This window comes from Drosophila bipectinata, chromosome 2R (genome assembly GCF_030179905.1).
Source record: "Drosophila bipectinata strain 14024-0381.07 chromosome 2R, DbipHiC1v2, whole genome shotgun sequence".
Lineage (NCBI taxonomy): Eukaryota > Metazoa > Arthropoda > Insecta > Diptera > Drosophilidae > Drosophila > Drosophila bipectinata.
The window spans coordinates 6,986,093-7,000,176 of NC_091737.1; the positions used below are offsets into that span (position 1 = coordinate 6,986,093).

General features: G+C 43.5%; 2 protein-coding genes across 2 annotated transcripts in view; both read left to right on the forward strand.

The window, feature by feature from the left end:
* The first annotated feature begins 39 nt into the window (after nt 1-39).
* wde (Fibronectin-III type domain-containing protein windei) lies at nt 40-8,120 on the forward strand. The gene is made up of 5 exons (XM_043210487.2): nt 40-242; nt 3,607-3,753; nt 3,818-6,731; nt 6,790-7,235; nt 7,298-8,120. Exons 2-5 carry the CDS (start codon nt 3,657-3,659, stop codon nt 7,750-7,752), a joined length of 3,912 nt encoding a protein of 1,303 aa, XP_043066422.1. The 5' UTR covers nt 40-242; nt 3,607-3,656; the 3' UTR covers nt 7,753-8,120.
* A 3,132-nt stretch (nt 8,121-11,252) lies between these two features.
* The window catches only part of LOC108131997 (homeotic protein female sterile), a 67,395-nt gene continuing 64,563 nt past the window's right edge, over nt 11,253-14,084 (forward strand). Inside the window, exon 1 of the mRNA XM_017251171.3 lies at nt 11,253-11,345. The gene's annotated coding sequence lies outside the window, so the exon portion shown is untranslated. The remainder of the gene's footprint in view (nt 11,346-14,084) is intronic.

Below are 14,084 nucleotides of genomic sequence, written 5' to 3' on the forward strand. Positions count from 1 at the left end.
TAGTTGTGCCCGGACTGGTTCTTTTCGCCCCTTTTGTTTTTGTCTGCCGCAGTCTGTTTTTCACCATCGTCAAAGGGCATCGGACGCAGATGTGATGTGATTTGATTCTATAAACAAATCGCCGAAAAACAGTTTTAAACGTTCAAAATATTGAAAACAGCCGGTCCGCAATAAGGACATGATATAGTTTGACTTAACTGGTGATTGTATAGTTAATTATTGAGTTTTTGTGCTGCTGGAAGGTTAGTAAAATACATACATTTTTTTATACATCGTTTTATTTATAAGATATGCAAAACCCTATTGAATGAAATTTATTCTTTATTTTATAACATGCATGTAATGCTTGATCGGGGGTTTAGTGTGAGGGGTTTTATAATGGATTATAGTTTTGGAAAGGCTCCATACGTCAAAAGATATGTTCAGACTCTCTTTAAGACATTTTTGTTTTTAGGGTTGTCAAGTGCTGGTGTTGAAGATATGTATTTTGAAATCTGATCTGTATTTTTGGGTTTTATTTTAAAGGATGGTGGATAATCAGTGATTTACGCATTTGATTGGGTCTTGTCTATAACTATAGCAACGAAAATACACATGTCATGCCGGTGACAACCCTACCCGGCAGCAATGCAATGTATGTTTTGTTGCGTCAACGATGCCTCTAATTGGGTTTATTTCGTTTTATATAATACCTAGAGGGGTCATGCTGCTAGCCTGGCAACCCTGAAAACATAAAATTGTACATTAGGTAAATGAAAATGTTGGCCCGTTTTGTTTTTTTTTTTTTTTTCCTGGGCTGCGGCTTAGCATTTTGACCTTATTTTGGGGTTGCACCGGATTCCGGGTCTGGTAGCAGATCTTAATAGGCGGCGCTCTAGGGCCTAGGCAGGCGTTACGGGATCTCTATAACTCCCGGATCCATGGATGTTTTCTGACCTAACCTCACTTTGCAGCAAAATCGATACGTAACCTAAAAAGAATGTGAACGCGGCGCAAACTTGCACACATATACATTCTGATATACATACAAACTCACACACACACTGTAAGAGCATGAGTGAGTGAGACGGCTATAATAGACTTTACAACTTGAGATGTCCACTCCAAAGTTTAGGTCCGTTTGTAAACATAGGAGTTGGTTGGACCCCAAAAAATAAATCCGAAAAGTAATGTATTTTCGGATGCTTTTGCATGTAAAAGTACATACAAGTTCTAAACTAAAGCAGTAGATAATATGGGTTTAATAATTGACTCAAAAAAGTTGATCCAGTAACTCTTGTAAGTCCAAGTTTCCCAACGAAATGGTTACCTATGGTTCAACTTTTGACCAACAGGTAAACCTAATGATGCTTTCATTCTTGTTTTCTTGGCTTTTTATTTTTCTCTGCTATTGTATCTTTCGGTTTGTTTCGTTGTACGACGCCAACAACACTTTTGTCGTGTGGTATTCGGTGCTACGCGAACTTTGTCCAATTGCACACACACACACACACACACCTTTGTGCGTCTGGCCTCTTGCTCTTACTCTCCCGCACTGACTCTCTGGCGTTCTCCGTCTATCCCAAACCGGTATCCTGCCAAGGTCCTAAGATGAACTTCGAAAGTCCCGACCAAGTCTTAGGTTCTAACTCCGAGTTCTGAAAGTTTGGAATGATTTTTGAAGAGGAGTTTTGTCAAACCCCAACACCCCACCTCCCCCCTCTCTCCTGAACCTCCCGGTTTATTTTTAGTACAAATGCATAAAAACCACCTGAGCACAGATTGTTTTTTTTTAGTTAAAATGAATATACACAGATTTTCCTATATTTAAATACCCTACTTTTTCCGTCCTAAGTAATCACCATTGGGTGACGTATAGTTGTCCCGCTCTAACCACTTGCGACTGCATCTCGCCCTCCCGCTCGCACGCATATATACGTTTGTTTGATGTGTGAAAACGCGTTCTATTTTTGCTACTATTACACGATTCGTCTCTGCCACGTTATCAAAAGTAGATTTTGGTTTCACGAAGATCCCTTAGCTGCTTCATGACGAGTCCTTACCCACTCGTCATGGCCTCTCATCCCACCTCATTAACCCTTACCCACCCCTTTTGTCTTTTTCGCAACAATTAATGTCGCAGTAACAGGACTGTCCACTTGCTGCAGCGAAGACGAGACATAGGGAACTTGCGACCGGGTATAGGGGAAGAAACTGTTACCCTAGGATGACGTCATGCCCATTGAGTGTAGGGTGCAAAGTCAAAGGTCGGGATGTGAAAGTAATCACATTTCCTTTCACTTGGACTGACATTATCGAATCTTATCATCCTACGCCACGCCCACTTCTGCTCTCTCGCTTGCTCTTCCGCTTGCCCCCTTCTTCTCTGCCTTAGTCGCTCTCTTTCGTTTGCCGTCAGCTGGTTTTCGCGGCGCTCGTTTGGTTCAGTGGTGCTCCGAACGCGGCGAGAACTTCAAGTCATTTTGATTTCTCCAAGTGTAGCTGATTCGAAACTTATATTTAACAAAATATAACCATCTCCGATAACCGGTAAGTCCTTTTTACTTAACTCCTCGTCTTTGTCTTCTTAGGAACCCTAAATAGGAACTATGTGCACGTCTATATGTACTATTTATTTATACATCTAAATAGGCAAACAAATAAATGAACATAACCTCACTTTTTATCGGTTCGAAGAAAAAATAGTAAATGCATTTTTTTCAAAGATTTCATCAAAAATAAAAAGTTTAGGTAGTGCCAAGGAACTTCCGATTTCGCGATTTTTCATCTATCGCACCTTTTCTCTTGTATCGCCATTTATCGTCGTTCCGTTTTGGTTTCTGCAACGCAGTTGTTTTTGTTGCGCTCGTGAACCGACGAACGCTTGGAACGACCAACACGAACCATAATAACACATGGTTACTCTATAGGTAGATACACACAAATCATCTTTTTACCCGACTCGAAACACAAAAGCTGTGCGTCTTGAGATGTTTCAGGTTTTGGAGTTTCGGGATCGGCGTTGCTGATTATACCATTATCTAGGTGTATTTATAAACACCACCATACGATAGTACGATACCCCTAGATTCTCTGCAAAGGCCTACGAGTTGTAAGCGATAGGGGTGTGGTTAATGCGGGTTAGGAATAATAGCTAGTAATACCCATTAATGTAAATATAATTCCCAACCTCGTTTATTAGTGGTTTCTTATTCGTTACAATTGTTGTTAAAGCTTGGTAAGCTTTTTCGGAAGCTTTTATGCTGCCAGGCAATAAATATTTCGGAAACGTTAATTTTCATTTTCGATTCAATTCTTCTAAAAATAGTCTTGGGTAATCCCTTGATTGTAATATCGCTTGTCATGCTTGGTGTTGGTCGTTTTGGTTCGAAGTTTCTCGAAGTAGTTATAGGGTTGTCGCAGTACTTCATTAAAAGCATTGTCCCTTTCTCTTTCTCTTCTTTTCAATGTGTTCGATATACCTAAGTTGAACGACCAAAAAAAAAAAACCTTGATGGTAATATCGCTTGTCATGCTTGGTGTTGGTTGTTTTGTTTCGAAGTTTCTCGAAGTAGTTGTAGGGTTGTCGCAGTACTTCACTAAAAGCATTGTCCCTTTCTCTTTTAGATTTCAATGTGTTGAAATACCAAAACAAAAAAAAAAAAAGAATTGAACAAATGATGGAAGTAAGCGAAACAGTAAACCTAAAGGAGATGTCGACAGAGGGCGCTTTAGTTCGGTCCACTGAACTCGTCAGTGATGTGCCCACCACTGGTAAGCATAGCTTTTCTCCGAATCACCCGATAGTTTTTGAAATATCGTATATTTGAAAATTTAGCCAATGGCAAGACATCCATCGGTGGTACTGGGGATAAAGAGGTTGCGGGTGAAAAAATAGCCAATGGCGATGATGCGGCCGATACTGTGCCTGAGAACGCAGTAAAGGAACAAAACGCCGGCAGAGATTTGGACGCCTTGCTGGACAAGATAAGCTCCATTGTGGATCGCAGTCCTAAAGATTCGGACGAGTTGGAAAATATCGATAAGCTTTCCGATAAATCCAAACCGATGCTGGAAAACGATAACTCGGCCGCGGAGTCAGTCGAAAATCAGTTCGAAGGGAAAGAAGAAGAGCTAGGAGCAGCGAAGCCGGAAGAAAAAGAGCCTTCGGAAACTTCGAATATAAAAAGTGCATGCAGCAACGTGGAGACTGAGTCGGAGCTTGACACCGTGGACAAAAGTGAGGGTAAGGATATCAAAGACACCGGAGATCCTACCAAAGACAAACCAGCACTTGAGAGCTCTACAGACGCGCTTGAAAAGAAGAAAGAAGAAGAGAAGGAGAAAGATCCGGAAAATTTGAGCTCTGCAGCAGAAGAGGGTGAGGATAAAACATCGTCAAAAATAAACACCTCGGACGACGTGTTCGAGGATGCTTTAGACAATATTTCCAGTGCGGACGAGTTTGAGGCAGTTGGTTCGAAAAAGTCAAAAAAAGCCAAAACAGGAGACGTTAAAAAATCCATTGACAACGATCTGGAGGACATATCGTCGGATGATGACGATATCCTTAATGACTTTAACTCTGATAAAACCAAGCCACTTAGGAAGTCATCCACAGACGTCATAGAGCTAGACTCCTCGGACGAGTCAACGGAGGTGAAGGAATCTGAGATTCCCGAAGAAAAAGAAGACGAGAAAGAGAAGGAGGGTACTGGAGAAGCTGCCTCAGCAGAGCTGGTGAAAGCAGTTGAAGAATCAGAAACGAAGGAACTAGAGGAAGAGACCCCTGAGTTGGTCGAAGAAACTGAAGAAAAGGCAGCTGAAGTCGAGGAAGAAAAGGCTGTGAAAGATCCAGAGGAAGCCATGTGGGTTGATAATAAAAAGTCCGAAGACGCGGCAGAAAAGCCGGACCCCAAGGGAGAAGCTAAAAAAATAACTGAAAGTCAGGAGATGAACGATACCAACATCGATGATTTGCTCATGGAGGCCAATTCTCAGGGCTCCGGGAAGGAGAACCAGAAGACCGAGCAGAATGGCGAGCAAAGGACCCCCAAGGTGAATGGGGTCTCCAAAGAAGCTTCGATCTTGGAAGCCAATGGCAAGGATCAAGAAACAGAGGTGGAGAACAAAGAAGCGGCTAAGGAACCCGAATCCGATGATGAGGTCATTTTTTTCGAGTCCATTGAGAAGTCCAAAAAGGCTGATGCGGAAGAGGCGCCAAACGGAGAAAAGGTCCAGGAACCGGAGGCACCCAAGCCGGCTGAGTCGAACAAGGACGATGAAGTGGTTTTGGTTTCCGAAGACGAGGACGAGGAACCACCGGCGCCCAAAACTGTCGAGGAGTCGCCTGAGACTATTGTTAAGAAATCCGTATCCACAGATGCTCTCAACAGTTCAACCGCCGACAAGTCCCTTCATGTGGACAACTCGGACAATGCATGCGATCAGTTCGAGAAGGTCAAGCCACTGGCGAAGGAAAAACCCGAATGCATGGAGAATGGGAACAGCAATTCGAGCAGCAACCTCTTGCGACCTGCCGAGGATGTCCAAGAACCGGTAACCAAGCGGGCTCGCCTTAGCACCGATGAGAAGCCAGCATCCGATCTGGAGTCATTTGTGGCCCAGAAGACCGCCCCTGGGGAGGGAAAAATGGCGGTGCCTAAGAGAAGCCACGATCATTTGGATGTGGAAGTGGATACGCATGGAAAGCAGGAGGGCGCCAACAAAAAACTCAAGACTGACGACTCGGACTCGAGCTCCTGCGAGGGCAACTTGCAAATCGACTTGGATGACCATGCAGACAAGGATCAGAGCAAGGAGGAGGAAGTCAAAGTTCAGGAGGAGACGGAGTTGGAGCTCGACCTGAAGCCCGAGCCGGAGATCAAGACGGATGTAAAGCCATTCAAAATGGAGTTTGTCAAGAATTTCCGCAAGAGCTTCGACCGAATGACCCGCAACGACTTGGAGGAACTAGTCCTTCAAAAGGTAGTCGAGGCCATGCTGGTCAAGAGCGAGTTCGCGGATGCGATAGCGCAAATGGAGAAATATGAAACCACCTTGGCCGCATACCGGCGCAAGATGGCCGAGGTGTCCAAACAGTTCCTCGACCTCGACACGGTACACAAGCGGGTCCTCAAGGATCTAGAGTCGAAGAACTCGCATTTCACTGCACCGGTGCGAATTACGCGGGCTGTGGGCCTCCAAGTGGGCATTCCGTTCAAAGCGATGAAGCCCTCGGTAGCTGCACCGGACCAGCCGTCAACGTCATCTGCAGGCAGTGGAATGTTGGCGCCCCCCAGCAGCACCCCGCCCAAGGCCAGCACCTCTCCTATGCGTTCGCCCATGAGGCCCAGACCTCCCGTTCCCAGTCCCAACACCAGCCCGCAACACAATCAGCCGGAGCAGCTACAGCAGCGAGCCACCACTTCCATTGGCCAACCTCCACCGGCATCGCCACCCAACGCTGTGCTTCCGGTGCGCCGCGGCTGCATGCAAAAGGTCACTCCCCAGCGTCCGTCTGCCGGCAATGTTCTGCCCATTCCGCAGATCAACAACCAGCCCAACATCCATCGTCTGCCCCCATCGCCTCAGAGAGCTCTCCAAGCATCCAAAGCCGCCGGCAACACGCTCTCCATTGCAGCAGCCGCGGCGGCAAAGGCGGCGGCAAAGGCGGCGGCCATGCGACAGCGGAACTCGGGTCAGAACTTTGTGCCTCAGAAGGCGCAGCTGCAGCCGCAGCAATACCAACCGTAAGTGTTTTTTTTTTTTTTTTTGGCGGTGGAAGAATAACCATTTGATTTGTTGTAGGTCTCGTGCGGGACCCGCTCCCGGACCCGCCAAGGCAATTCCCAAGTGCACCACCAAAGTGCGTCCGATGGCCCCGCCAAACTCGGGAGGCACCGTTTCCGGGCCCACTTCATCTGCCGCTGCCCCTGAGGTACCTGCTGGATACGCCCTGCATCCACAAACTAGCTTAACGCCGGCCAAGCCGAAGGACAAGGCGGTCATCGATCTGACGGACGAGGATGACGCGAACGCAGCAGCCAAGGCGGCCATCGAGGCCAATGCTCGTATGCGTCAGACGGCCAACCTCGCGGTCAAGAGGAACGCACAAGCAGCTGCAGCGGCAGCCATGGCGTCAGCAGGACCAGGAGCAGCTGCCGGCCGCCACGGAAATGGAAATGTCGTGCGAGCCTCGCCAATGCAATTGGCGCGTACGAATGCTCGGCAGATGGTTCAAAACCCTCCAGGAGGTAGGTGTCCAGGTTTCCCACCTGCCATTGAAATATTTTCCTAACCATCTCCTCTGAAACAGTGACAGGTCAGCGCAACTCTGTGGGATCGAATGTTTCCATGCAGATTCGTTCGGAGAACACTCCGCCGGCTTCCGGGCGGCTGCGATACTCCCACCCAGCACCACTGCCGTCATCGCCTCTGCAGCCCTTCAGTCCCGCCTGGAGGCTCCCCCCGTCGCGACCAGTTATACGGATCAGTCTGCTGGACACTGGTATCGTCATTTCGTGGACTCTGGAGGACACCAGTCAGCGGTACGCCGATTGTGTGACGTACCAAATATACGCGTACCAGGAGACGATCCACGAGCCGAGCACCGATAGCTGGCGCCATGTGGGCGACGTCAAGGCGATGCTGCTGCCGATGGCCGTCACGCTGAACCAGTTCCAAGAAAACCAACGGTACTACTTCGCTGTGCGAGGGGTGGACGATCACCAGCGCTTCGGAGCGTTCAGCCTGCCCAAGACATGGTCCTAAAGGAGTAGCTCTAGTATTAGTATTAGTCCCTAGGCAAACCAGGCCACATATAATTTATTATAACAGCATTTCAGCTTCCTTTGAAGCTACCGTTGGTTTGCTCCGTTAGTTTATTTCTCGAAATTAGTCGAATTCTGAGTTAATTATTAAGTTTCGTTGAGATTTTAACTGAAACATTTTAACGAATCACTACGCCAAGCAGCAAACCCCACACGGCTGAGTCAGACTACATCCACAAGCCGATAGTAGTCGTCGTCCCAATGGGACGACAGTAATACATAACTAGGCTATACACATATATGAAATAATACCATCACTGAAATAAACATTTAATGCGGGAAGTTTTAAACGTACAAACAGACCATAAACTCCCTTGTTTCTATTTGTCCATTAACGGAAGGAACAGAATCAGGAACTAGATTGCAAAACTCCTAGCTATTGAAGCATAAACATCAAACATCGATTGCCGAAAACAAACCAATGCCCAGCCCGAAGCCAAGTCCACTAATTGCAAATGCCCTCCCACTCAAGGTGAGCAAACATTGGAAAAGTGGCTCATCTAATTGGCGCATAAGTGGAATTCGCCAGAGGTATTTGCATTATGCTCTGCCCGGGTCATTATGCATGCCATGTCTCCCCAGGACTTCACAGTTCTTGACCTTTCAAGGGGCTGGGGCCTGCAATCGATGGCACATAAAATATGGATGGATGCACGCCCATTACGTGAGGTGGCCTTCCAATTTGGAGGTCACTTTCCGACGACCCTAATGCTCCTCAGGGAGTGTACGGTGATGCCTTCTTAATTTAAATTACTATTCAGTTTTTTTTTCAATTAATTTAATTATTTTTTTAAAGGTTTATGTTTTTTACTCTAAACTTGTCATACCAAAGACTTATTTATGATTTATAAAAATGTATTATAAAAAAATTATTATAAAAAAGTTATAAAAAATATTATAAAATTATTATAAAAATGTATGTTACTCATAGTACTTAATATGTAAGCGCTGGCATCGTAAGTTTCGTAAGAGTTTATTATTATTATTTAATTATATTCAATTATTATTATTATTTAATTGCATTAAAAATGCACTGGAAGTCGCCAGATATTCTGATCATTTGTAGTAAATATAATATAAGCTGGATGTATGATTTAAATTATAATTTTTTTTTCATAGAAGTTGATAAATATTCCGAATGTGAAGAAAATGTAAACAGTTGAACATTTTAAACTTTTTTATAAAAATAAAATCAAAATTTATAAAAAATATTTGCAGGAAATATTTATTTCGATTCCTTTTTTATAAAACATGTTTATAATTTAACAATTAAATTTAAACAATTAAATTAAATTAAAAAAAATTACTTGTAGGTTGCCTATCGTTGTTTATAACACACCTTATAAACTTGATTGGGAAGAGGTTTTATTAAGAATCCAATTTTGTCATAAATATAAATGGATTGTCGTTAGCCGCATATAAAACCATATAAAACTGGTGAACCAACTATCCCCAGTCGCTATTCATTATTTTAGGTCCAAGTATCTGTGTTCAGAAGGCAATTATAATAATTTCCCGCGTAAATTTTTGGGGGATAGAATATAATAGAACAACTATCTTATTTACATATGTTTTTGGTATTTTGGTTAATTTTCATCTTACAGAAAAAGTTAACATTTTTTATTATTTCTCCAACACACCTTTTGGGGGCAAAAATCCATTTGTAAAAGTTTGAAAATTAAAAACAGTTTGATTTCTGTGTTAAGAAATGTTCAAAGGTTAGTGTTCTGTAACAGATATTTTTTAAGATGGCGCCCACCCTGTAAGATACGATATTTTGACACACTGTACAGAAAATCATATTTCTGTTTGCAAACCACATTTTACTGTGGGAAATAACCATTCTTTGGATTGGAGTATTCCCAAAACTAGTACTATTATTTAATTAGACATTTAATTTATATAATTTTTTTAATTCGGGTTTTCTTTTACCAATTGGTGAAACCCAAACTATCTTCTCTGCCAAGTTTTCACTGTGAATTCCGTTACCAAAAGGGGTCGAAAATGGGCGGCAGTCTTGTGGGGTATCATGGTTCATGTAGAGTGCTTGTCTCTCTTCCTCCATCCGCCATCCTTGTTGCCTCGTGCACTTGACATTGGCTTTCGAATCGGGTTTGCCGCGACATTTTTGCTCATTCATGCGAGGCGCGAGGAGCACCGGAAGTCTGGGCCTGGGGGGCGGTAGGGTGGGTTGCAAGGTGCAGGATTGGCCTGGTAATGGCATAATCGTCCCCTCGCCCCTCGGGTCCTGGGCATGGCTTTTGTGGCATGGCCACGTGCCGTGCTGCTTCTGCTTCTGCCGCTGGTGCATTTTGAACAGCAGCCAAAAAACCTTGACATTAGTAGCCTGCCGTGGACTAGTCATGGTGAACTAAACGCACACAGACACTCTGGCCTGGATTCCCATGTACTGGGCGAGCAGCCCTTCCGGTCGAACGGAGGAGCTGTCCTGCCAATACTTAGGGCCTCTTAGGGGAAAAAAACTACGGTTTCCGTTTCACCACAATGGGTCCTTGATTTGATGATATCAGCACTGTTGCAGTTTTTCCAACTGTAAACAATTAAATAGGGATTTGGATGTCTAGGGTTGCCCTACAGGTAAATTATTAAGAGTTTACTATTTTTAAATAATTTAATTGAATATTTAGGGCATTTTGCATTTTAGATCAATATTTATTTAACATGAAGTATTAAATGGCCTGTAACCGCCTTAATTTTATTTTCAGTGTCTGCATTCGAAGTACAGTTGATGGCAATCAGAGTACCGTTAACTCTTTGTGTGCCATCAATTAGTCGAGAGTTATTTCGGGGACCCCCCCCACATATAATTGAAATAACTGTTTGTTCAGTGACCACAATCGAATTGTTGCAGTTGTTTGTGTTGGTGTTCCAGAGGTTTCGTTGAAACAACAATAATAACAATAACAATAACATAATAACAAAAACACAGATGTTCCGTCAGCAGGTTGCTTTAAGAGAGCGAGAGAGAGAGAGAGACTTTTCCTTCCGTCCTCGGAGGCTTTCGTTCTCAGTGGCGTAGTGCGCAGGGACAAGCACGAACCGGGTAACCGGATAACGGATAAGGTGAGAGTGTGCTCACGGATAAACTGCTCCACAGAGCGGCGGTCGATTCAAATTCAAATGCTTTTCGTCGGTTGGGTCGCTCGCATCGCAGGAAGCGGAAGCCGCCAGCGGTCTAACGGTAGCAACGTGCAACTTCCGGCGGCAAACCGAATAAAAACAAACACTCCCACACACAAACGTAGTTGTGCGGCTTTTTTGATGAAGTAAACGCGGTTGACAGCCCAACAGAAGTAGTTAAATTACAAAAAATACAATTATTAGAAATATATAAATATTTAAGTAGATTAAAGCTAGTGTTGATAAAATCAAGAATCAAAATTATTAAAAATTATTAAAAATAATTTAAAATATTAAGTGCTTGGCGGAGTGTGATTGATTGAAAAAGTTTTGAACGCGCTTAAGTAAACATTTGAATATCGATTAAGGAAAGTCAGTTTGCCGAAACGCTTTGTAAGTGCCCCGAGCCACACCTCCCCCCCTCCCAACGGCTTTCATTGTGTGCCACATTCCCTTTGTGTTGCTGTGTGTGTTTATGCATGTTAATTAAATTACCGTTATGTGTGCTTACCAAAACACAGACACACATACATCAGCGCTATCAGAGTAATTATAAAACAAAAAAAAAAACACAAAAAAGTGGAATGAAAACAAAAGCAACGACAACTGAAAATCCATTTCCCATTTCCTTGGACTTTCCCCGCGAAGGGACTGGGACTGGGGCTGGGGCATTCATTGCATGTTTTGCCCGCCCTGACACTTGGGGCATATTTCTGTGTTAACTGGGCTGTGCGTGTGTTTATTACTGCGACTCGGGCCATTGGCACGTACATCGGCCGGAGGAGCCGACCCCTCGTGTCCTTGCGCCCGGCACTACTCACAGTTATTAAGCGTCTTATGGCAACTCTCCAAGCGGCCCATAAGTATGCTATAGTTTTTGTTATTTCCCCGAAGAGACTGCCAGCCAAACACCGGAAGAAATCTATTAGGAGCTTTTTAGGGTTTGAATCACTTAAGGACCTGATACTAACAAACTAATAATTAAAGTTATGTTTTTGGGAAACTAACAAATATTTGAGGTATTTTTATTTTAAGATTCGATTTCCTCTGTGCACAAGCAGCAGGTGCATTCGAGGCAGGATCTCAGGTAAGTCCTGGGCCACAAATCAATCGGAAATCAAGCATTACACTTGAGGATGTGTGGAGAGGGGCTCCATAGCAGTCTCCTGTTCCAGCCATCGCCACTTTTATTGCCTTTGTTGCAATCTCCATTTGGACCACGTTTATGCTCTGCCCCTTGCCCATCAAATGGATGATAAATTGCAAATTGCGACCATAAAACCCAGGAGAGTTATTGAAAATTTGCACGCCGGAGGTCGTAGGGTAGCCATGAAAAAGGTACAGCCTTTCATATTTATATTTTTCCTGCACATTTCATAAATATGAAGACCTTTTCCGGCCGAGATGCTACATTAAATATTGAATTGAAGCAATAAAGTATTACATCACTTAACAAAATTATATATTTCCGGGTATTTTTAAAGGGAACTCTCCTTGAATGTTTTCGGTTCTGGGACAGGACCCTGAACTCCCAATTCCTGTGCTTTGATCTGCCATCTAATGTCCAGGGGCTGAAAGCTTTTCAATGTCGTTCCGCGAATTTCAATTAAGTGCAAAAAAGTTGCAGGGCTCACATTAGTTGGCAGCCAGTTAGCGGACGAGGTCCTTCCCTTTGACGCAATTAACTGACACTGGATGCTGTTGGTCCTTTGTCGGGCGCAGTTTATCGGCGGCTTACCGCTTCGCCTGCCAACGGCGGGGGGAGGTGGCGCGGAGATATCCTTGGCTGGCACATACCCGTATGCAAATTGCGCCATAATCTCCACTGAGTCGTAGTCGTCTCCTATTGATTATCAGTTTTGCATACTAATATGCCCCAGTCGGCAGGCAGGCAGTGCAGTGTATTGAAACCGACCCAAACAAAGTGACAAGCGCCGTCGGTTCGTCCCTCTGCACTATAGGAAATATGACCACTTTTTCTGGCCAAAAATAGTATCTCAAGAACGAAACAAGATATTTAAGTTCTGATTTTTGATTTGAGTTCACATGGTCAATAGATTCAATATTTTTAAAAAATGTGGGCGTGGCACCGCCCACTTTTTAAGAAACACATTCTAACTCAAAAACTAAGCAAGATATTTAAATTTTGATTTTGGATTTGAGTTTATATGGTCAAAAGAACTCATAAATGAAAAAATTGTGGGCGTGGCACCGCCCCCTATTTAAAAATAACATTCTAACTGTTCGGTTTTGCACTAGTCTCACAGCTAACAGATTCACATTCAAGGTGTTGAGGTTGCCTCCTTAAATTATGAATTTCTTCGAAAGTGCATTTTTATGCATATTCATATTTCACTCATTTGAAGAAAATTAAACAATCTACAACATGGACTAAATTACATTGTCCGACTCCGCCAGACTTGGTTTAAATCTCTTTTTAAAAATGTGATTTATTTCTAAAAATTTCTTATGCTAGGCTGCTTACATTTTCACTTTATTAAAAGGACAACACAAGTTTTTTGGACACTTCACATACACAAACACACAATACAAACCACTTAAAAAAGTATTCATTTCAAAACTTTTTATTTTGTCCATAAAATTTTAAGTATTCGTGTTTTTAAAATCGCACCAAAAAATCGTAAATTCTAAGCTCATGTAAATGTTAACATCAACAGCTGTTTTTAACAGCTGTTTTCTTCGCAGTGGCGCCATCTATGAAAATTTCTGGTATGCAACATTAAAAATTAATCTATTGTGAATGATATGCAGTTAAAATTATTTAAATCCTTTAACTTTCAAAAAATGGTTTTTGGCCAGAAAAAGTGGTCAAATTTCCTATAGTGCTCTGTTTGTTTGTCTCCGTCCCTCTCGCTCCGACCTCCGACCGCCCTCTCGCTCTGCCGTTTGCCATGGCAGCTGCCATTGAGGTTTTGCCCGCTCCTGTGTGTGAGTGTGTGTTTGGACGTGTGTGTGTGAGTGCGGCTTTAAGTAGCTCTCATTCTGTGTGCTTGGGTCTAGTATTTCTGTTTCTGTTTTCCTTTCTTCTTGCTTTTCGATTTTCACGCCGCCCCCTCCCCCCTCCAAATGCGTTGTTTTTTCCCTTTCTTTCTGCCCTTTTCTGTGATTTTT

Coding starts and splice junctions, on each gene's coding strand:
- wde (XM_043210487.2), top strand. CDS start 3,657: ATGATGGAAGTAAGCGAAACAGTAAACCTAAAGGAGATGTCGACAGAG. Junction 3,754..3,817: donor CAGTGATGTGCCCACCACTG/GTAAGCATAGCT, acceptor TTGAAAATTTAG/CCAATGGCAAGACATCCATC. Junction 7,236..7,297: donor GGTTCAAAACCCTCCAGGAG/GTAGGTGTCCAG, acceptor CCTCTGAAACAG/TGACAGGTCAGCGCAACTCT.